The 24658-nt window shown below is 48.7% G+C and overlaps 1 protein-coding gene across 1 annotated transcript; it reads left to right on the top strand.

The window, feature by feature from the left end:
* Positions 1-13669: 13669 nt before the first annotated feature.
* ZDHHC22 (zDHHC palmitoyltransferase 22) lies at positions 13670-18203 on the top strand (the record flags this gene model as incomplete). The annotated part of the gene is made up of 2 exons (XM_079537575.1): positions 13670-14231; positions 17938-18203. 2 exons carry the CDS (start codon positions 13670-13672, stop codon positions 18201-18203), a joined length of 828 nt encoding a protein of 275 aa, XP_079393701.1.
* Positions 18204-24658: the final 6455 nt, after the last annotated feature.

Genomic DNA, 24658 nt, shown 5'->3' with positions numbered 1-24658 from the left:
GAAGTACAGTGAGGGAGGGCAGCTAAGACAGTGACACAACCCCAACCCTACTGCCCCTTCTGCTGCAGTTATCACTGCCCAAAGCCGGGGGCAGAACGGGGAGAGACCCCTCCGGCACCCCTCCAGATGTGGTCCCCGGGTGGGCTGTACGGCCGGGATGACGTGGGGACCGAGTACAGCTGTGGCATGACACAGCGGCGGGATGACATTTCGGCTGGCACAGAAGCAGCGGCACAGGCACTCAGAGAGCTGCCCGGCCCTGGGGCTCCCTCCCTCCCTGTGCCGCTGAGGGCTCCAGGAGCCCGGGGCAGCCCCGCACCGCGCTGTGCCCAGCCGCCCATCCATCAGGTGCAGACGTAGAGCCACGCCGGTACACGCCGCAGCACGAGGGCGGGAAACGGCACCTCACCCGCGAGAAGTACCCAGAAACCTCCTCCGGCAGCAAACCGGCCACATCCCCGCATCCCCGACCCGCGCGGCCTCTCCGGCATCCCACCGCCGTCCGCCGCCGACGTTCCCGGCGGATCCCACGAGCGCGTCCGCCGCGAGCCGAACCCCGGCGCGGCTCCTTCCCCTCCCAACCGCCCAGCACCGGCCCCTCCCGCGGCCGTGCCGGCCTCCCCCGACCCGCGCCCGACACCGACCTGCCCGCTGCCCGCTGCTCGCTCCGTTCGGGGCCCGCCGCCCGGCCGCCGGGTGCCCGGCCCCGGCACGGGAAGAGGAGGGGGTCGGGGCCGCCCCGCCCCGCCGCCCGCCCCGCTGCGGCGCCCCCCTCCCCGCCTCTGCGCTGCTCGGAGCCGGGGCCTGCGCTGCCGGGGCCGCCCGCGCTCCAACGGGCCCGCCGGGCCCTGCGGCTCCGGCTGGGGGGAGCGCTGCGGGCCGGGCGGCGCGGAGCGGCCTCTGCGGCAGCCGGCCGGGGGAGCCGCAGGGCGGCACGGCACGGCGCGCGTTGCGGAACGCAGCGGCGTTCGCTGAATCTCTGCTGCGGATGCGCGGCAGCTGAGAAACTTGGCGGGGGATCCTACCGGTGCCGAGCGGCCGTAGGGTGGGACGGAAGCCTGAGCCGCGAGGGTGCAAAAGAGGCTTCGAGAGCCCGTTCTCCCCCAAGTACCCACTGCGCTCCTTCCGACCCAGCAATAAAAGCCGAAGGAGCAGCAGCACGGTGGGCTGCAGGTGTTCCCGGCCTCCCCGGTTCCCATCCCAGCCAGCAGTCGGGAGCAACCACCAAAGGGTGACCCCGGAGAGGTCCCACTGACGTCCCGTTGCTGCCACCCCATGGGGGTGCCCAAGTCCCACACACGTGGCTGCAGTGCTGAGTGAACAGCATCTGAGGCACTCTCTAAAAACTCGTTTAGACTCATTGGGTCGCTTTAGGGCTGAGGAAGCACAGACCAGTACAGAGCCCCTGCCTGTTAGGGGAGCTAAAGCCTGATGTGCACAGCCATGAAGGTACGCTACACTAGGGAACCAAAGAACACAATGAGCAGGCAGTCAGGAGCCTGCCTTCATGCTGGCACTGCTTCTGAGCCGTGGGGATCCAAGGAAAGAGAAGAACCAGCTGTCCCCCACAGTGCCCTTCCTTCTCTTTAACCTCCTCATGGCTGTAGCCCTGGCGTAGAACTGCTGATGGTGCAGAGCAAAGCAGGGTATAACTGGATGTCCACCAAAAAATGTTATACCGTCAGTGAGACCTTTGTCCCCAGCCTGTGGCTTTGAGAAGCTCCCATAGCTAAAGAAATGTGCCTAACATCAGGGAACACTGGAACAGACAAGGACTTCCATTCCTCTCTCTCTATCTCCCTCAGCCCCAGCAGCAGCTGTGATGTAGAGAAGTTGCTCAGCTGCCCACTCACTCCCAATGAGCCAGCACTGGTCTTACAGTATCACTCAGGCTCTGAGACCATGACAGCTCCTTGTGGCAGGTGACATGGGCTGTGTCAGGACTCTGCAGGCTGCACAACATGTGCTCTGCAAACAATGAGCTGCAGAGGTTGTGAGAAAGACAAATTGATGGGGTTTTCTAAAATCGCTTGTGACAGTGGATTGCTTCTGGTTCCCCAGTGCAAGACTCCCATTTCTCAGTGAGTACAGACTGTATTATTCACAAGCCATGCCTTCTCTGGTCCATTGAGCTGGAAAGCAAGATGCTCCATCATTTAAACTGGGAAATGCCATGGGGAAGCACTGACTCCTGAGTAGAGCTGGCCTCCTCAGCTGGGACCCTGACACTGATGAAGAGCACTATGAATATGGTCTTGAAGGATTGAGACATTCATGTGCTGGTTGTTCCCTGTCAGGTTGGCCCAGCAGGGTGCAGTGGGTCTTGCCTGGAGGCAGATGGTGGAAGGAGAAAAAGCAGAGTTTAGATTTGGAGCCCAGGGGAAGAGCAGCAGGCAGAGAGGTAGCCAACCCCTATGAGGCACCCTGCATGGGTGCACTGCTGTGCAGTCTCTCACCATGCCATGGGTCAGGCAGAGAAGCCCTGCACGTGGTGCTAGGTTAGAGCATCCTCTATACAGCCTTGGGTGCAGACCCCTGCTCCTTGCCTGCAAACTGTTTCAAAGACAGAGTTATATCTGTTACTGGAAGGATTTCTTCTCATTACATGGTGTCTATCCTTTATAAGCAGGAGTTTATTCTCACCCTGGTGACCAAGAAGGGGTTATCCCCAGATAGAGAAGCAAGCTTGTACTTGAGGGAATTAACCCTGCAATCACACAGTGCTGGGTGGTCCTTCTCTGAGGCTGACATCACACAGCCCTGCAGTACTCACTCTCATTGCAGCCATGAGTGCTCAGCATTTCTTTACACTGGGCTCCAGAGCATTGAGTAGACACCCAGCAAATATTGCCCAAGCAGTTCAGTAACCACACAAGGCAAGTGCTGTTCAATCCCACCTCAGGCAGCCCCTTGGATGGATGCAGGAGGCTACTCCCTGATCCTCCCCAGCCTTTTCCCTTCCTAGTACTGCCTGTCACCTTCCAGAAACACCTCCCAGCTGCGGTAGCTAAGGAAACAGGGCTCCTGCAGGCAGCAGCTTCTTTCATTGGGTACCAGCACTGCAGCCTCAAGGGCTCCCAGGTAGCTGAGATGTGCACCCAAGGCTATGGCAGTGCCAGTCCCACACACAGCCATACAGAGCCTCTGTCCGCCTGTGTTAATCCCAGAGACTGAACACAGCACATCACTCCCCACTTGCACCTCCCAGCAGTCACACCAGCCACCTCTGCTGCGTTAATTAAGAAAGTTAATTTCTTAATTTTCAAGTGCTCACCCCAGACCATTGCAGGGCTCTCTGAAGGCAGCTTTCAATGGGTAATAACAGAGAAATGGGGACCACAGCTGCTAAGACAGGAAATCATTTCTCCTACCATCAGCTCCCTCATGGGTTGCTATGTGCATGCTTGTAATTTCAAATTTGCTTCAAACATCACCCATTAACCAGGCTGTGTGACCAGGCACTAATCAGTTACATTAAAGTATGCTAATTGGCTCTCCTCAGTTGCTGCTCTGATGGGACAGCATGCCTCGATACTTACAGGTGTGGCATTTCTCCCCAGCTCTCAACCTCCTTTTCCCAGCTGCCCTCAGCAGCGAGGTGCTCCTGAGGTGCCACCCCACCACCACAGCCCCACACCAACAGGCAGCACAGCAGCACGGGTGGCTCAAGCCATCCAAACCACTGCTATGGTTCCAACACATCTGCTCATCCTGATGAATGATGAATGCCAGCCACTCTGCTTGCAGCCATCTTTGCCTCCAGCAGTATCACTTGGGGGTCCCACCTGCTCTCCTGCCCCTGCAAGCAGGTAGTGTATCTCCTGCCCAGCATCCTGCCACTCACCAATCCATCTTCCTCCCTACTGCTGCCTTTTGCAGCACTGAACACTTAACTTACCCCTTGAAGGAAGACAAATGGAAGATCAGCACCTAGACCTGCAGGCTTGCATTTCTGTGCATCAGACTTTCATGCATCAGACACTCATGCGTTCCCTGAGAAAAGCCTGCCCTGGGGTCAGACCCACTGCCACTCACCTTTTAGTCAGAGGCACTGACTTAGCCTTGTGCCTTGAAGCCCAGGGTATGCACACTGCTTACTTGTGGCTCTGGCAATATGTGTCAGTGTCATCCAACTTCAGTTGGATCTGCCCATTCTCTGGAAAAGACTTCTTCCTCTCTTAGACAGATGTATCTGAGAGAGAAATAGAATAAACATTACACACAGCTTGTAGAGAGGTAAGAGATTTTCTGAAATGGAGGTCATTCAAGAAAAGTGTAGATGTAGCTCTTACAGACAGGTGTTACAGTTAGAAAGATTACCACGGTGAAAATGGGAATACAAACAGGGAAGGAATGTTCACCTGTATCTAAAGAATCTAGGTTCACAGGAAAGACTCCGCAGAGGAAAGATCTCCAGAAAGAAATCCTTTCCCTGGGGCAGTCAGCCATTAAATGGGGTTTAGAGTCTATTGGCTTCACCTGTGCTCCTGCAACTGACTCAGTCCTTTACTCAGATGATCAATCAGTGGTTCAGGCCATGACTCAACAGTTCCCATACAAGTGGTGATGGTGGGCTGATGGTTATACTACAACTTTAATGATTCTGTGATTTGCAGATCAGAGCCAAATCTTTCCTACAAATTTAAGGGAAACATCCCCTCTGTATTAAGAGCTGCAAGAGCTAGTTCCCGGTGGATAAGATGATCCAGTCTGAGTCCTTGACCTTCTGAATCAGGAAATGGCATTTGTGATGATGCTTCAAGCAATGAGAGATTGATTGCACAGATAGCAGGGAAAAGTTAAGGTAGTTTTAATGAGAATGTCAATGAATATTGGGGGCAGATGTGAGCTGACAGCCTGAGCCAGGAGAGCCAGCATGGGATGTAAGGAGCCATATTAGAGCTCAGGCCAAGCACAGAGCCTTGCATGCAGGATGTGACCCCACACAGGGTCGTGCCCGGCCATTCTGCCAGCACGCAGCCAGCACTCCATGCACTGATGTTCTCCCCGGCTAAAACGAGCCGCCAGGCGCCCAGCTAATGAAGATTCAGCAGCATGGTCCTTTCTGAATGCCACTAGAGCCATTAACCCTAACCAGGATGCCTCACACGCAAAATACTCGACAAAAGCATTTTTGCTATCTCCTTTCCTGTACGTGCGCCTAAGCTCCCCTGAGACCCGGCGCCTTGCACAACGGCACAGCCCAGCACAGCTGCGAGCCTCTCAGCACCAGCTCCGTCACGCGCCTCCGCAGCAGCCCGGGGCCCGGCCGAGGCTTCTCGGGGCCTGCGCGGGCTCGGCGGGCCCCCAGCGCCACCTACTGGCCGCCCCGCGCCTGTGCGCCTCGGGGAGCGGGACGGCCCGATGGGGGGCGGCCGGGACCGCGGCGGTACTCCAACCCCACCGGGCAGGAGACGGAGGGAGGCAGCTGGAAAAGCGCTGGAGAAAGCCCGAGTCTCGTTGCCGCAGGGACTGCTTCCTGAAAGGGCAGGTTTCAGTTGGCGGGAGCCTACCCTTGCTTCAGGCAGCCTGGTGTGCGGCTGCCCTTGATGTGCTGCCATCAGCCTGACCTTGGGACTTGTCGAAGCAGCAACAAGGGCTTCATTTGCTACCAGATTTATCAGGTGGCTCCTGATCAAGCCAGATCTACTCCAGGAAAATATGCCATTCATCAGTAATAGCTACTGAGGTGCACAGAGACTGGTGATGGGGATGAACAGTGGAACACCTCAGCCTACTCAGGGGTTGTTGTAGGAACCCCTTCCGAGTGGGCATCAGAATGACAAGGTAATGGCCCTTCTTCTTTGGGCACTGGGACAGGCTGCCCAGGAAGGTGGTGAAGTCACCATCCCTGGAGGTGTTCAAGAAATGTCTGCATGTGGTACTGAGAAACATGGTTTAGTGGGCAATGTTGATGGTAGGTGGAGGGTTGGACTAGATGATTGTAGAGGTCTTTTCCAATGTTAATCATTCTATGATTCTTCTGCACCAAACCCAGTGCTCACAAGGCCAAGTGCATGGGATCCAGCTTCTTCTACATCTACCAGAGGCTGGTCTTTCATACAAAAGCACCAATGGCTTGGGGTGAGACAGGCCCTTCACTGGACTCAGGCAGCTGTACACTGTGGTATATGGGGACAGAACACTGCAGTAAGCAAGACAGCATTTGACCTGGTATATGGGTGGCTGGAGATCTGGTTTCTGCTTCCAATGCTGTTAGAACATTCTGCATAATGAATCCTAAAAGGAAAAGGCACACGCTGGAGCAGGTAGAAATTAAGTAGAGAGAATCCATGTAGCAAGGAAGTGTTCATTTAAAATCATCACCACCTGCGCTGTAGCTGGGGCAGTACTTAGAAATATGACTGCATGTATGAAATATGACTGCAGTTATGTACAATGCATGTAGTGCCCCGGTCGATAGCTAGCATTTTTGTAGTGCCTTAATTTATCTGCATCTGCAGATGCAGTGCTCTCACGGATGCACTGGAGGAACATCTTCATGACAGGGCAGCAGCCATGTGACAGCAGGGAGCAAGATCTCTTCTCCCAAAACACTACCGCAGCAGGCAGCAGGATTAATCCAACTCTATTTTCTGGAATTGATTTAACACTGTGTTCATTTATCTGCAGCTCTTGCTGAAGCATTTCATATTTCAGATCTGATTTCACTGTTTCCAAGGCTGAAAGGCTTGCTTCTCTGGGGAACAGCAGTTCTGCAAGAGAACAACAAGTAGGAGCCCTAGGGAAGCAGCAACGGGGAAAGAATATTTTATCTTTAGTAACTGGTCATTTCCATTTTGGAGGTAGTGAAAGAAGAGCCATCTGGTGGGTGCTGAATATTCACTATGTAAACAGTGACTTGGTTATGAATATGTGCATGCAATATTGTTTATTATTTATAGGATTCCCTAGATGTGCGGATTTGACACAGTGCTCAACAGCAAGAGACCATAGGAGAGGAAGCCCAGGCAACTGGCTTGGGGTTGGGGAGAATAATGCTGCCCCTATAAAAAGGGGAATAGCACCTCTTCTGGAGCAGCAACTGCTCCTGCTGATAGCAGACTTCCACTGAATTTGTGTCAGTGAATTTGGGTTTGGATTGCCTCCATTCACGTTTATTATTTTAATTCTCTGTTCTTTAGAAGATATGCTCCTACAGTGCCCTGTCTGGGAATGACCTAGCACAGCACAGCTGGGCCAGCTGCTTTTAATTGCTGTGGTATTCACCTGGGGGGGAGGGAATCTATGGCTTGACTCGAGCTTTATTGCTCAGGAGCTTCACATCAGTCAGCTTAAACAGGAGACATACTATTGTGCATTTTTCCTGTGAGCCTGCTAGAAAGAAAATCAAGAAAAGGATTCCCCTGGAGACCCAGGGTGACACTGTGTTATCTGCCAGGTACTGAAGAGTGCTAAGGATAATGGGGATTCAAGAGTACCTGGACACATTCAGAAGATGCTCAGACCTTTGGAGGAACATCGTTGGTTTTGCATTATTTTTCCTCTACTTCTCCCAAAAGATGTTTAGATGTTTATATGACTCCAGGAATGAAGGAGATTGTCTAGGAAAGGCAGGAAGAATTGTAAGGAGTTTCATACAGGAGAAGACAGTGTTGGTGACTGCTCTGATGTTTTGTGGAAAGAGCTCAGTATTCCTTGCTAAGTGACTGTAAGCAGCCTGTATTCTGCACTCACAGGACTCTCCTTGTCATCACATCTGATATTGGAGGAATGTGATCATTGTGGCAGTTTCTTGGCTGTAGGAGGACAAACAGTCTCAGGCAGCCAGCACCAACTCATGCAGAGCATTGAAAAAGCAAATCAGCTAATGTTTTGAAGAATGACTTGTCCTTGTACCTAAGACACTGCATCCTGCTTTAAATCCTGTGGGTTAGGAGACACCAGCTGACACGTCTTAGAAAGCAGCCATTTTTTTTCCTTGTCTAAATATATCCTTGATGCTCACACTGCTTGGGCTGCCTGAGTCATGGACTCTGTGGCAGAAGTGACAGCAAATGTGCTGCGGTTTGTTCAGATGTTCTGATGGTGGGTTTTGCTCAAAAGACATAAAACATCTGTTAAAATCTATTCAGTAGCTCATCCTTGGAGGCAATTGACCCTTTGTCAATAAACAGTTCCTCTGTCTTCCTAAGTGCTGGAAACCCATTTGCTATAGGATGCTGTTGCAGGGGAAGCTGGAGATCAGGCATGTTTGAATGAGTCAGGTTCTAGGTGCATTTTTTATTCATTTCCATTTCTCCTCACTTGCATGGATTATTGACCCAAAAACATCTCTTTCAAATACAAAGACACAGCAAGGCATGGATATGTCTTTAGGTGGCAGATAATTTACTTGTTTATTTTAGAAGTCTGGATTACTTTTCAATATATGACACTATCTGAATCATAACATGTCCCTGCCTAAATACCTTGCACAATTCAAATTATCTCCTAGCTTATTCCTACACTGAGTGATAAGCTGAGAGGTTTGTAGTGAGAAAACTGCAGCCAAATTAACCTTCAGAAAACCTGTCACACTGAGACAGAAAGGAAAAACCCTCTCTCAACATTGTCCTTAAAGGAAGGAGAAAGTGAGAGCAGGTGAAGATTGACCAGATGGGGACTGGAAAAGATATGGAAATGCTTAAGTAATAATTTCAGATACAGCATGCACTTGGCAGTGTGTTAAAGTCATGACTATTTTTCAGCTGTTTAGTTCCCACCTCTTACTTTGTTAATAAGTGTCCTCTTCACTGAAACCCCTGACACAACTGATGCAGCACAATGGGCAATCTAAGTCAAAATCATTAAAATCTGGCTATGGAGATCTACACTGACAGCTGCCTGCACTCAGTGCTGGCTGCCCCTCCACTCAGGTACCTGAGCAACAGACAATACCCCAGGTCCTTCAGGCTTTTCATCGAAGGTTTCCAAAACACAGCACAAGACTGAATGAGGTGACTTCATCTGGAGAAGACATGGTAACCATTTTCAAGCACGTAGACATCACAGAGAGAAAAGGATTTAAATTTTCTGTATCCACTGGAAATGAAATAAGGACTAAGGACTTTAATTGCTGCAAAGGAATTTCAAGTCAGATAGGAGGAAAATCTGAAAAGGCGGAAAAGAACTGGATTAATTGCCTTGGAGTAGTGGAGAATCCGCAGGGATATTCAGGATCTAGTTGGACCCTCTTCTGCAAGGGATGGATATATCTGGGTCAAGGAGAAAGAGGCAGTGGGAAAGGTGGTTGAGTTGGCCTCTGACGATCATTTATCACTTCGAGTAGAAACTTTGTGTTAGTGTCCTATTTCAGGATGTTCAGATCTGTCCCTTGATGGCATAGGCAAGTGTAAGAAAGGGACTGAGCTCTCTTTTCCTCTCAGTGTTCAAGTCTCCACCTATGTAGATCTGAAGCTGGACAGCATAAAAGCCTGCAGCTCTGCTGCCAACCATGCTATATAATTTTTGTTGCTAAATTGAAGACATCAGGACTCACCTGCTACATTTCATGGCTGTTCAACTTCGCCTAACCGAACAGGAAATCTCTCCAGACATTGTGGGTGTTCAAATTTTGAAAGTTAACTAGCTGGAAAAAGGAAAAAATCTCACAAGAACTTTATAAGGTTTGTACTTAAATGATAATTTAAGACGAGCAGCAATGAGTTTACCACAGAGAGCATTCATTTCTCCCAAGCTATCACAGTAAACAGCAGATATTAACTCACTCATTTCAGAAAAAAATCACCATCAGGATGTATCTTGAATGCTAGACTAATGGATCTGAACGAAGTAATGCACATTTTGAGCTGGAAGAAATGATACATAATTTGTGATGCAATTTAAAACAAGGTCTTGAAAGAGGTTGAGCAGAGTGTATCAGCGCATGGAATTGACTAGAACTGCATTTTATTTTGCTTAAAATGGCTGAGCATAGGGAACAAAGGGATCTAGGGAATAAGCTACCAAGATGTTCATCTGTCAGTCATTGTGACCAAGTGTAGCCTATTTTATTGAGCTAGAAAATGAGAACGTCAGCTGGCTGACAACTGTACAGATTATGCCACTTCCCTTGCTTGGGAAATGTTGGGAAATGTGCCCCCTCACACACATGGGGAACAATACCCACTTCACACACACACAGGGAGCAGGGGAAAGTGACATGATGAGACTCAGTTATGTTAACACTGGAATGAGAGCGAGTATTATTTCAATGCACTATGCTAATTTTTGGAAAACATCTGCACAGTACGTAATAACAACAATAGATTGCTCCTATTGGTGTTCCTCATGCTCACTTGTCATGGTTTTCCAGAGGCAGACATGTGGCTTGAAACCTGCCCTATACGAAGGCAGGAAAATTCTAATACATAGATTAAATAATTTATCTACAATTGAAAGCAGGATGGAGAACTACTCCATTTCCTGGGTCACAACCAGAGTCTGTCCAGGGAAACTATCTCCCTAGAGGAGGAGTAGGGTTGTGCCGCACATTCAAGTTATCTCATGTAGATGATCTTACAATGGAAAAAATTCAAATTCCTAAAGAAAATCTTGCTACTTGCTCCAGATTAGCTGCTGCTCTCACTATTCACTTACTCATTGTGCTAATTTCCTTATTTACTGACCTCTCTCTTATGCATACACTTGTACATGAATAGGCAAATTCATCCATAGATAACTGCTTCCCCATCCTGTCAGCATCTCATCGTATCGACACAATGGCATTGAAGGAGGAATTTTTTTTTACTCTATTCTAAAATATGCAGCCAGTATTTTGACAGTGACAAATCATAAGCAGCAATTTGCAGGAGCATTTTAATGAGAATGTGTGGGATAAATTGCCCTACTGTTTTCCTCTCCTCTCCTCTCCTCTCCTCTCCTCTCCTCTCCTCTCCTCTCCTCTCCTCTCCTCTCCTCTCCTCTCCTCTCCTCTCCTCTCCTCTCCTCTCCTCTCCTCTCCTCTCCTCTCCTCTCCTCTCCTCTCCTCTCCTCTCCTCTCCTCTCCTCTCCTCTCCTCTCCTCTCCTCTCCTCTCCTCTCCTCTCCTCTCCTCTCCTCTCCTCTCCTCTTCCCTTTCCTCCACTTTGGCTGTTGCTTATTATGTTGCCTGTACAGGCAGAGTTAATATCTTTCATGAGATACGGTCCCTTCAATCTAAAAGTCTCTTATTATATGAAAAGAATTCTAGAATTCTGTGGGGTTTTTTTTGTGTGTGTTTTTGTTTTGTTTTTAGTTTTTTTTTTATTTTATTTTGATGTAAGCTGTTAAAATATGGAGGAAACAATATCTGATTGTTTAAAGATAAAATTCTCACTGGGTCATGCGTCTTTATTGCAAGGCTCAGTCTACTTTAAATTGATGAGTTGAGGGAATATTGGAGGATTTTTATTCTCAGCAGTCATGACAGGAGAATGAGGGAGGTGGGAGTGAAAGCTAGATTGGTTCTGAGCAGCTCTCCTTTCAGTTCTGCTGAAGGTGTCTCTTAGTTGTTTGTCACAGCAGACCCAGCGCCTACAGGCTTAGTTTGCACTTTCTTTTATGAGTATCGTTGCCTCCATTTTTCTCAGAAATGTTGAATCATGAAAGTTATCTGGAAGAAAAAAACCATTTCTGATAAAGAACCCTTGAACTTGGTTGCTGTCACCAACCTCCAAGTTGGTGCAAGTGTCAGTGATAAGCACAGCCACCCTCTGCTGCAGTTCTCTCTCCCTAGAAGAAGAGATTGGAAACACATTTTAATTTTGCTCTGTGTATTCAGACAAAGGGAGAGGCAGTCTGTTGCTGGGTGTGCTGAGGTGGGCTATTAAGCCTTGGGCCTATGATAAGGCTAAGGCCAGCAGTCCTCTTCTTTCCCCTTCCTCTGCCATGGGTGGTTTGTCTGTGGAGGGAGAAGGGATGCTTCTCATTGGAGCTGAGTGGGTGCAGCATGTAGATGTGTGGGAGAATAAGAGGCTGTGCATAGCACGAGTGTAGACAGTGTGAGAGTGTGTAGGTGGGCAGTGGGGTAGAGGTCGTGCAGCTGTCAGAGGGGAATACATATTGGCACGGTTTCTACCAGCCCGCCATGTTGCCCAAGCACCTCTGCTCATACATCAAACCCTCTCCTACGCACGTGCTGTTGTACAGCGCAGCACTAACCACTCAGGCAGAGACTGTCCCCCGGTTTCCCCCTGCCTCAGATGCTGGTTCGAGCAGGAGATGCCTCGTGGGACGGCGACACCTCAAGGCCCCGAGCACACGCTTGTCCCCCCTCGGAGCCTCTGTGAGAACGCGGAGGGAGGTGAAGGGCGTGCGGTGGTGCTGAACGGACAGCTCCGGGTCCGCGGGACGGAGGGGGATAGGAAGGGACGGGGACGAGGGTGTGGAGTGAGGAGGGGAGAGGGAGAGGATCGTGCTGGGGAGGGGGAGAGGGAGAAGAAAGATAGGAAAAAAACTGAAAGAGAGGCAGGAGGGGGGGAGAGACAGAAAGAGCGACAAGGGCAGAGGCAGGGCAGGGGCAGCGACAGAGACAGGGGACAGGGACAAGGCCGAACAGTGTGGGACGACAAAAAAAAACAGAATGGGAGGGAAAGAAGGAAAAGGAGACGGAGGGAGGAGAAGGAGCGCGGGGTCGGACTGCTCTACGACGCGGCAGCCGCGGGGGTCTCGGCTTGACTGGAGGCGGTAACGGCGGCTCGAAGGTGCCAGACGAACGGTACCAGGGCAGCAGGAACAAGGGGGCTGCAGGGCGGCGGCGTGCACAGGGACCGACCGCCCACAGTCTCCGGGACTCTGCAGGCACCGCGGCGCCGGGGAGCTCTTTGGAGCTGCCGGCGAGGAGTGATCGGGGTGCCGGGGCAGCCACGCCGCGACCGGACTGGCTCCGAGCTGCCTTCGGTCCTCCGGGCTCTCCGCGTCCCCACGGTACAGGCTGAGCTCCGGGGCCAAGGGGAGCACAAAGAGAGCCGGGGGAGCCCGCCCGGCCGGTGCCGATGCGCTGTAGCCGGTCAGAGCCGCGGCTGCGGCTGCGAGGCCGCCCGGCTTGGTAGACCAGCGCCGCAGGTTGCATCCGGACAGCACTTGACCAGCTGTTTTGTGCATTTTCTAATTTTGTGCACAGCAGGGCAGCGGTCAGAGAGGTAATCTGTAGATCCGTGGCTTTAAAGGATAAATTAGAGCATTGGATTTGATCCGTATTGCAGTGGATTAGAGCAACCTCTCCCCCCTCCCCTTCTCCTCCCCCCTTCCCTTCCAATTCACTCCCCCCTCCTCCAGCACCACCTTTTTTCTTCTCATGCAATACCAAAACTGACCCTGCCTGGCAGAGGGACTCTGCTAGGCGAGCGAAGCGGTGCCTATACCGCCGGCACACCGAGGAAGCCAGCTCTTCCCCTTCAGCCTCCGCAGCCCCTCCGGGGCACCGCCGCTGCGAATTCCCCCCGAGGCAGACGCCGGGGCCGGGCTGCCTCCTCCGGGCGCCGGGGAGCGGGCGCTGCTCTGGGGTTCCCCTTTGCCGAGCCCCGCCGGGGCCGTGGGGCGGCGGCGAGAGAGAGCTTCCCCGCCTCGGGGCTCTCCCGGAGCAGAGCGGGGCCGGGGACCCGGCAGGAAATGGAAGGATGAAGTGTGCAGCCGGAGCGGTGATGTTCGTCCTCTCCTTGCTCTCCCCTGCAGGAACGTAATCCGCAATGCTAGTTCTCAGGTTGCTCAATGTTGTTGCTCCAGCCTACTTCTTGTGCATCTCCCTAGTGACCTTCGTCCTCCAGATCTTTCTCTTCATCCCCAGCATGTTCAGAGACCCCTCCACCACCCCACTTTTCTCTCCTGCTCTGCTGCATGGGGCCCTCTTCCTCTTCCTCTCAGCTAATGCCCTGGGCAACTACATCCTCGTGATCCAGAGCTCCCCTGAGGAACTGGGCAAGGGCTTAAACTTGGGCGAAGGAGCTGAAATGGTGGCGGACTGGCTGGATGGAAGCAGGTCCCCTGGCTCAGCTTTGCCCAGCACTCACTACTGTAGACTGTGTGCCAGAGTCACCCAGAGGCATGACCACCACTGTTTCTTCACAGGGAACTGCATTGGGAGCAGGAACATGCGGAACTTCATCATGTTCTGCCTCTACACCTCTCTGGCTTGCCTCGACTCTCTGGTGGCAGGCATGGCTTACATTTCTGCTTCACTCTCCATGTCCTTTGCAAACCCACTCGCCTTCCTCACACTTCTGCCTCACTCTATCAGCCAGTTCTTCTCAGGTAAGGATCCTTCCTTGGCCACGAGGAGCCCATTCTTCTTCCAGGGCTCCAGGATAGTGGCCATGGTCTTTGCTGTTTGGCTGTGTGTGAGGATGGGTGGGGGGAGGGTGCAGGCATGGGGAGAATTGTCTGTGTTTGGTAGAGCCTCCTTTAAAGGCAAAGGCTTCAGAGACTGGGACCCTCTCCAGGTTACAGATACAGCCCTATTCATAATGTGTTGTACTCTGGAAAACACTCTGTAACCAGACTGCCAGAGATGGTCTAGGGCTGCGGTCATGCATGAGGCATTTAGACAGAGAAGGGAGATTTTATTCACTGTACTACAGGTGAGGGGAGTCTTACATGCAGATGCGGAGAGTATCCCAGAGGAGATACGACCATTCTCTTCATCCAACTCATGCACCTACTCCACCTCCTGCCTCCTGTCAGAGCAAACTTACTGATTCTAGCACAGGAGAATTTGGGTTCGTGTTTCAGAAATCAAGCAATTTGTTAATGTAATGTGATCAAACACCTCTCTGTTGATTCTAGTCTGGGATGCAGCTCTACAGAAAGCCAAGACAAATTATCCATTCCTGCTCTCTGGAAGAGCTCTGCACCCAAAGCAAACCTCTGTCTTCCTTTCACCATCCCTTATTCGTCCCTCTGCTTTTCCTGATTTCCCTTCTCTTCCCGTCCTCCTGTAAATGTCCCCAGGATTTCTCCTTCCCTCCCATTCATTCTGTTCCTGTGCCTTTTCCCCCACTTTGCCAGCCCTGTCTCTTCACCTTTCACCATGCTCTCAAACTCTCCAACATCCTTCCTTTCTCCGTCTAAATGTAAGAGCTAGATAAAACCTGATCTGGGGCAAGTTACTCCGCAAACAGCAGTCTGCTCTGAAATTGACAGCTGAAAAATGCCATTTTCCCCACATGCAGTTCATGCTGAGCACATTTAGATCAGTTTAAAATAGATATTCCACATATTTTAGCTTTGAAGGTTCAACTGAGCACAGTAAGAAGGGCCTGGAGTCTGTTTTGGCTTGTGGACTGCCACCAGAATTGTTGATCATTATCGGATAGGGGGATCTCCATTGCTGGTGATGCAAGAGCCAGAAAGGCCCCAGATTGCTTTCAGATTTCAGGCTGGGTTTGCAGGGTTGCCATCTGAAAACAAACAAATATCTCTACTTGGCAAATGAACAGATTCGTCATGGTAATCACTGAGAGACTATAAACATGAAATCCTGCCATGACATTTTTATGGAGTCATTTTTCCATGCAAAAGAATTTTTGTGAATAGTGTTGCACGAGCTTCACTAGCATTAAAAACACTTGGCATGTTTTTCCTTGGTGCCTAAGCTCTCCTCAGCACATCAGCCTAGAAGGGAAAGCAGGGATGTGGGAGAAGATTATCCAGGAATTAGTTATCTCCCTGATTCTGTGGACTCATCTGCACCAAGCTGGGTCCTGGCACATGTCTGAAGAGACACTGGAGTGCCCCAGTTTTGGTGTCAGCACCCACAGTGCCAAGGTTGGCACACAGCAGTGTGTGAATGGGATGCGAAGGGGCTTAGGGCAAGATTGGGGGCTTGGGCACCCAGGAGCCAACAGAATCACAGAAACATGATCCCATGGAATTTCTGCCATAGCTGGAGTGACAGCACACAGTAACATGCAGGTGCCTCGGTTGCTCAGGAGGAAGGGCCTTCTGGGCTTCCATCAGTTCATTTACCTCCTATGCAGGAAAGAGAAACAAGACCTGGAATAGTTAGTTACTAGAAGGACTAGAAGGACTGCCCACCCGATGTTCTTATGCAGCCATTACTTAGGTAATCCAAACAGAGCATTGCTATAACAGGAAAAAAAACAAACAAACAACTTTACCCTTCATCTCCAGGGTGCCCTTGGTGCTGGGGAGGAGGGAGAGGACAGAAGTTGAATCTGCTGATCTCAGGCTCAACTCAGTGTTTCCTGCTTCCATGCTGGGAAAATTTTTGGTTGGCTCATTTTCCCAGACCGTGCTCAAGCATATATTTTGGCGTCTGACCCAGAGTCTATAATTTCAGTCTGTGATTCAGTTTTTCTGGCACAGATAACGTATGGTAATAAGCTGGAGACCACGCCAGGTCAGTCAGAGCAAAATGAACCCGAGACTGAAGTGGACTGTAGTGATGAGGGGCAAATGAAGAGCACTTCTATAAATACAGGTCAGGCCAGATCCAAGAAAGAATGGATAGAAAATGCTTTTTGTGGGCAGCTACAAAAAATGTATACGTGCATTTTTAAATAAGGTTAAAAAATGCACACATCTGGAAAATATGGTTGAGAGATGCTGAACAAATGCAAAGGGAAATGAGTGTAATTACTTATTTGATGCTGAATTTCAGCAGCTCATAGAAACAAAGCTTGCAGCTGTCTTCCAAGGCTCAGAAGAAAGTCCCTTTCCTCTGCTCCATCCCATCTGAAATCAGCTGTAGAAGGGAACACATGCCTGTCATACAGGTCCAGCAGAAGAGCAGAGAAACCTGTATTTGGCTCTGCACTTCCAGTTTGATCTCCTAAGTTATTCTGATAGAATTGGTCTGGGGGTTTGTCATCATCCTGGACACTGTTCTCTCCTTGCTGCATGACATATGAAGCCCACTGGGATCTCATGATTTCTCGTTAGATGATGCTGCAATTAAAGAGAGCACAGAACAACTCTGGTGCCTTTTCTTAGCAGGATGATACAATAGTTCATGGCTGCAAGCAGCACTCTCACCAACAGCCCTGAGAGTGGCCTGCAGGCAGAGCTCAGGTCTGAGTGCATGGTGCAAGCCTGTGCCAAATTTAAGCTCCCACCCTGCATGCCAGGCAGGCTGGGCTCAGGGACCATAGGTTGGATGGAGTATTCTAGTAGCAACTTTAAGAAAGAAATTTGGACTGCATTTGGGAAAGTTTTCTGTTTCAGTTTATTGCATTCATGTGAAAGCTGTATTTGTCAAATGGTAGGAAAGGCATTACTGATTTTTCATTTTTTTTAAACATATTCTTGTTCAGCGATTATACATATCACAGAATGGTTTAGGTTGGAGGGGTCCTTAAAGCTCACCCAGTTCCCACTTGTGCCATGGGCAGAGCTGCTGCCTCCCCATCAGCTTGGGCTGCCCAGAGCCCCATCGATCCTGTCCTCAATCCCCTCCATGGATGGGATCTATAGCTTCTCTGGGCACATGTATGTCTAGTGATGAGCCCCATATCTGTCTGCCTGGTATTAATGCATACAGTAAGGTTTCTGGAAGCATCTAAATGCTATAGAACTGCATCTCCTTCCAAAAGGAGCCTGGGAACCCCTGAGTCCCTGTGCTTAACAGGCAGGTGCTGAAATAATTTCATATTCTTCAAAAGAGCTGCAGCCATACAAATGCTTTCACTTCTGGAGACTGCCTCTGAAATCCACACATTAACAACAAAAGGAGAACTCTGCAGAGACTGCCACCATTTTAGTACCTCCCCAGTGGGATGCACTGCCTGGGGCACTACAAGGAAAGGGATGCACTGCCTGGCCACTACAAGGAAAGCAATTTTATGTCGTTATTCACCACCCTACCTTTCTCCTCACTCACTTCTTGTATGGCTGCTCAATGTGGCCAGCCAGGCCCTCACGGCTGCGTGCGATGCTGACATGTGAGAGATTCCTAAACTCTTTCTTTTGCTGTTCCCCTCCCCTGACTGTCATTGTGCAGGGGCTCTGCTCAGCTCTGAGATGTTTGTCATCCTCATGCTCTACCTCTGGCTTGGGATTGGGCTGGCCTGTGCTGGGTTCTGCTGCCACCAGCTGCTGCTGATCCTGCGTGGTCAGACACGGTACCAGGTGCGGAAGGGGATGGTGGTGAAAGCCCGGCCCTGGAGGGAGAATCTGCGGGAGGTCTTCGGCAAGAGATGGCTGCTGGGGCTTCTCGTCCCCATGCTGAATGTGGGAAGTGACTGCCGCAGGCAGAAAGTGAAATAAAAACCCTGCATGTGCATCCCTTGCGGGCAGCAATCCCCAGCTCCTGGACTGTGAGGAGCTTGGCCACTTCATCCCTTGAGACTGCAGCCTCTGCAGGAGGATGGGACCGGCTATCCAGGAGAATCAATTTAGCCTATTAATGCAGAGATCACAAACCATGTAGAGGAAGAGATACTGCAGCTTAGTAGTCGCATCACTGCACCTGCATACATGGCAACAGGCTTTGAACTAGCAGTAGGATTAGTTTGATCTGCCCTCGGCCACCTGTATGTCCCCAAACAAGCTACAGCAGGAGCTCCCTGAGAGCCTGGGTTGTTGTGATAGGCTGCAACACTGACATCTGCTCATTTGGAGCCTCCAAGGTGCCTTTGGCCCTTTCGTTCTGGAGGCAACAGCACTGAGAAGCCCTCCCTGGCAGACCTGCAATGCAATCAAGCCTCCAAAGGAGCAGGCTGTGAACACGGCTATGGCAGCAGATTAATCTGCTCTCAAAAACCAGGAAGGAAACAGAGAGAAATCCAGTATTTCTCCATTTCTGTCGCAACCCATTCCCTGTGCAATGACAGGCCAACACTGCAGCTTTGCCACATGCTTTCAGCAGCCCTTTGTCCAGGAATGCAGCACAGACAAAGCTGCAGCAAGCAGATATATCAGCATCAGGCAGAGCAAAGGGAGAGGCAATGCAGAGGTGAATGGAAAGCTGTGTCTGAGGAAATGTACTGTCAGGCTGGGTGAAAGACAGAGACAAGAGCACGTTCAGGGATGTGCCCACGTCCCCCTGCACCACACTCTGCAGAGGGCACCGACACTGTTGGTGCTGCGAGGGGCTCTGAATGCCAGGAACAGGAGCAGTTTCAGTGGATCAGGACACTTTGCTTTGCACTAAAATCAAAATGTTTACCTCGGACATCCCTGCCACACCGTGTTTTTAGGCTCTCTGGAGCAACTCTTCCCTCTCACGTTGCTGCAGAGGGGTAAATTCATCCATGTTATAACTCCATTAAGGAGGTTAATGGAATTACTACAGGGATTAATCAGCCTAACGTGTCAGTTGTTTTCCAGCTGCAGCAACAGCCCTTGAGATCAGTGCAGATATGCTACGCTAATAGGTGCCTTAAGAAAGAATGAGCAACATTGACCAGGATCATAGTGCTGGGCTCCTCAGCACCTGCAACAAGAAGCTGTTGTTTTAGCAAACTGCATCAGCTTATATGGGCTGGGCAGAAATCCATTGCTTCTCTTTAATAAGCTGGGGAATATGCTGACAAGCCGTGAAAAATGTGTTTTCCCTTCCTCAAAAATGCTCTCTATGCATTCTCTATCCCAGGTAGAGAAGCACACGTGCTCACATCCTTGCATTCCTCATGAGACACAGCAGAGGCACACAGTCCTATAGCTTCACACTTGTATACGCGTTTGGATCAATAATAAAGTCTATTGTGATGAGCAAAGCAACCATGAAAATATACTGAAAAAACCCTAACTGGATAATTAAAACTTGTAGCATACAAACCCTTCCACACTGTGTGTGTTCGCATGAATGCACTACTATTGCAATGTGTAATAATCTGTATTTGCACTAACTGTGAACAATAAAAAGTGTTTTGACTTTTTATGGTGGCTGTATTATGCTTTTTAACAGTTCATTATCTGTCTTTGTATGTGACAGAAGCTACGTTTGTTACCTCATGAATACAGACATTCTGAAGGAAAAAGTCAGGATGTGTTTATCAATTTGCCAGTAATTCAATGTAACATTTTGGATAAGTCTTTTCACCCTTTCTACTTTAATGTAATGACCAATCTAAAAATGCATCTAGCAGGCAACTTGGAGATGCTTTCTAATCACTATTTATAAATTACACTACAAATCTCAGTGGAAAGCTACAAGAAAATTGAGTGTTATCACTGCCCACAAACAGCATCTCAAAGTAAATTATTCCCCACTGGTGAGGTGGCACCAAGGTGAGCAGACAGTCACCTTGTCACTGGCAGCTGAGCCAGCACTCGGAGCCATGCACGTCATCTTGGACAGGCTCCAAAATTATTCTTGTTCTTGTCCCAACAATCAGTTGATGCAACAACTTCTTTTATCAGATATCTCTACAGGCAAAGGGCTCCCAAGGTTTTACATCAGTAGAAATTATGTTCTTACCCTCTGCAGCTGGCGCTTGAATGCTGCAGTTTGTGCAGCTCATGGCATTCAGGGCCTGCTGCCAAGCCATGAGCTTTTTGGGGGTGGCATTGTGGGGAAGGCACAGCCAGCTCACAGCTTGGGTGGACTGCCTGTGAGGACAGTCCTGTGCAGGCAGTGATGTTAATTGCCCCCAGAGCCTGCTATCTCTGCTCACTGATGCTGGGCCATGCCTGCCCTTTGCCAGTCAGAGCTGTCTGCCCTCGCTGCAAGGTTTCTCCATGTTGCAGCCCAGGGGGATCTCAATTTGAGCAACCACAGCATGGCTCCCCACAGTTATCCTTCACCCAATTGTTCTTCCCCATGACTTATTCAGACATCTGTGTTCTGACTGCAAACCATCATGTTGTCATTTTGTGCAGTGAAATGCTTCCCCTGCAGCAAACAGCTGGATGTCGGCAGAAGTGGTGGGACTCTCAGATGTATGCAGTCTTTACAGTTATGATCCTCTGGGATGAAAAGAGCTATAAAAATGTAACATTACAGTGACTCCTTGTATTGGCTTATTTCTCTCCTCATTCCCAGTTGCGTGGACTGCCCTATTTGGGGGCAGATCATTAGTTCTGCAGGAACAGCTGAAAGCAGCTCTTTGATTATCCAGCTGTCCTGACACCCCTTCCCAGTCATACCTGTGCATTCACTTGTAGAAATCCTTGGGCAGAAAATGTAACAGGGCTCAACAGCTCTGAATAGAGCCTTTGCTCTTAGCTATGAATTGGTAAATGAGGGCTTAGCTCAACAGCAGTGTCACAAAATCTCAGCTAAATCCATTTGATGGCTCTGAAGTTTTATAAGGGTAAATAAAAGCTTCCCAATTTCTGTGCTTAGAGAGCTAGTGCTTACCATTTGCATTTTATTAAGTAGCAGCCGCAATAGCAAAAGCATTTCAGAACATGATTTCTTGTGACAATGTCTAAGTATTTCTAACAATTTTAAATATAAAACATCTAGGGCTTCTCTGGGCTTTGGAAAATCTGATGACCATAATTTCTTCTCCAGTAATGATAATGGCTGAGGGGAAAAGCTCCCTGTTGCCCAACTCCTTGCCACAGAAACCACAGGCTTTCACTGAGTGGCTTCCTGAAAAAAATAGTGCCATCTGTAAGGCCTCAGAAGCCTTTGCAACAATAATGGAAAACAATTTGAGGAATGTAAATGCGAAATAAACCAGTAGAGATCAGTTCTTATATATAGCGAAACTCTTATACAAATAAGAAGTAGGTGATATTCTTTTTCATACTACACTGTTGGGCAATCATTCAGGTCTGCATGCAAAAGGTCTCCACTGAATATATTCAAAGGATACAGAGTTGAAACATGAAGACTCTGAAGTAATAAGGCATGGGGAAGAGATGAGAAAAGATGAGGTGAAATAGCATTTATCTTCTTTAAGAAATAGCCAACTCAAGGGAGATGATCACAGTCTAAAAATACTTGCAAGGAGACAGAATAAATGAATGAGTGGACTCATTAGCTGTAAGAAGATAGTTGGAGGAGGACAGGCAGTCCTGTAGCGAGGAAAAGAAAAGCCAAGGTCAGGGATGAGGGCAGCTATCTTTATAACAGTCAGTGGAAAGCAATCAGAGATGTGTTCCCAGTAAGAGTAGAAGCGGTTTTATGTTGGTAGGGATGATGCACCAACATCCAGCAGGCGATAGGAGTATGACAGCACAATTCAAGTTGTCTTTATTGATTGTTGACTGAAAAGACATGGAGAAAGCCCAGTCTAAGAAAACAGATTTTTAATAATTTTCTGCACAAAACCCCTCAAAACCCTCCAGCAGAACTCAAAGGGCTTTTCTCAGCTGAATAACAAATAATGCTATCAGCAGGTGCTCAATGAGTAGAAGTCCTAAGTCATAAGAGCAGAATCTGTGTAACAGTTCTCTTCAAGTTACTTAGAGACCAACCAGAGCTATCATGGTTGGAATAAAGTGATGACCTACTTGTTCAAGATGAATAAGTAAACGGAGAAGAGAATTTAAAGCATCTAAGGAGACTCTGCTCTTCTAAATGTTTACACTGATAGAAACATAATGTCAAGCAACATACATTAATAAATAGTATGATGGTATAACAGTGTTATATAATAATAACAACGTGTCCAAATGTGGGTTCTCTGCTTTTTCAGTTCTCTTCCAGAAAGCACAGGGAATAAAGAGATCTTGGAGCTTACACCACACGTCAACAAATATGGACTAGTTAATGCTTCTGATCTCCTCTGGAAGCATTCTGCCAGCATCATCTTCACCACACCAAAGAGGTCTTAGCATTGGGTTTCCCTCAGGATCTAACTGCCAAGAGATGATGGTGCTCAGGCAGGACAGTCCCATGGCCCTTAAGGATTTAGAGTCAGCATTTTCCAAGTCTCCTCATGTGTTTACAAAGAAAAAATACAAGTTCCCAAGTGCTGGTGTCAGGTACCTTGCACAGTGCCTCATTTAACGTTCTGGCAGACACCTTAACAGCAGTTCCAGAACTGATGTGAATTGAAAATACATGGAACACATTGCAACAATTTGCTTTGAAAATGGAAGGGGGTGAATGGCAGTAACCAGCTCCGCATGTACAAGAGAATACTCACCTGTGATCAGTGGGGATGGGAAAGTTCCGTTTGTCTGCTACTGATTTTCTCAGCGCTGCTGTTAATCTGTCTTGATCTTGAATAGTTAGCAACTTGAATTTCCTATTATTGCTGTTTATCCACAGGCTTAGGGGGATGCCTAGTCTCTAGTATGTTATTTAGTTGCTTTTCTCTCTCTGTTTTTGCCACCAATCATTCCCAGATTCAGGTTTTCATCATGCCTGACTGGAAGGTTCCCATTAGATGTTAAGTCAGTCTCTCAGCTGTTTATATTAGATAAGAAGTGAAGACTTGTACCTATGTGACATAAGATTGCTGAAAATGCAATAAATAGGCTTTTCCAACAGTGTACCCTTAAAAATCTTAAACCTGCAGTAGTGAAGGAGTTAACACAGTGGACCCAAATTAGAATGTCCTGGGAGTTAACAAGCAACTGCTGGATGCAGCCTTGTCACAGAGCCTGTTTTCAGGGAAGGATGTGAGCCTTAGGAAGCAAAAACAAAGGACAGGTCCAACATCATCAGTCAGGACTCCCTGTGGCTTATGATTGCTGGGAGGAAACTGTTGATGAGTACAACATAATCAATCCTTGTGGGTCTAAATATGACCTGCCAAAATCAAGCAGGCCCTGAGTCCAGATGCAAGAAAAACACATTGAGAGAAAACTCAAAACACCACTACTTAAAGCAGAAAGTGTTTCAAAAGACTACCAAATACTCAATGCTATGATCAATGTTTTGAGCAATGAAAGTTCCTTTAAATCTTGGGAAAACTGTCCCTCCTGCCAACAACTTTCAAGTGTCAGCTTATTACTTTTCACGTAGAGTTTGATATTTAAGACTCCTGTTAGATGTTCTCTGTGGATATGGAAATAAAGTTACTGACTGCAGGAAGCAAAAGGTGGTAATGAAGCTCTACTAAGCTATCAGTCACGTTGTTTAAGGAGATCTAAAATCTCTTTCAGAGCTTGTGGAAACAGATCTTCATTAACTTCTGAATAAAAACAAACAAAAAAGCTCATGTGTTTCTAATACCAGGAGAACTGGAATTTCAAAGCAAATAATAAGACTCAGTTTCTGGTTCTCAGAATTGGAGCATATTCAGTGTGTATGAATTCAACCAAACACCACCTCACATCACCCCATTGCTTCAGGGAAGCTATGCAGTCTGTAGTGGTTTCAGAAATTTGCCCATACAATCATTGCAGCTGGCAGGCACAATCAGCCTGGGCAGAGCTGATGGCCTGCAGCAGGAAATACCATCAGCTCAGAAATTCTACTGCCTGGGCTGCACATCAAAAACCCTTTAGCTCAGATAAAAATCTTTCATGTATCACAGAAGCTTTCTGCCAGATGTGGGTTTGGGATACAAGAACTTCTGTAATCAGGCTGGAGGCAAACACATCTTTCCCCTGACGATCTGTCTTTGGCTCTGTGCACTGACTGCTCTTGTTGAACTAATTTGATGAAAACTGGTTCGGCACCATCCAGTCAGCTATTAGCACCCTCTGGGAAAGGATAAATCTGGGGGAAGGGAGGGTGCTCATTAGGGTATGTATTATGTTAACAGAAAGAGTAGGAAAGTGTGAAACACATGAAGGAGTATGCCAATCCAGACTACAAATTATAGTATGATGGACAAACTCCGTATGAGCCTGCGGAATAAGATGACAGCATT

This window comes from Tetrao urogallus, assembly GCF_951394365.1.
Source record: "Tetrao urogallus genome assembly, chromosome: 6".
Classification (NCBI taxonomy): Eukaryota; Metazoa; Chordata; class Aves; order Galliformes; family Phasianidae; genus Tetrao; species Tetrao urogallus.
This window is presented reverse-complemented; position numbering and strand designations above follow the sequence as displayed.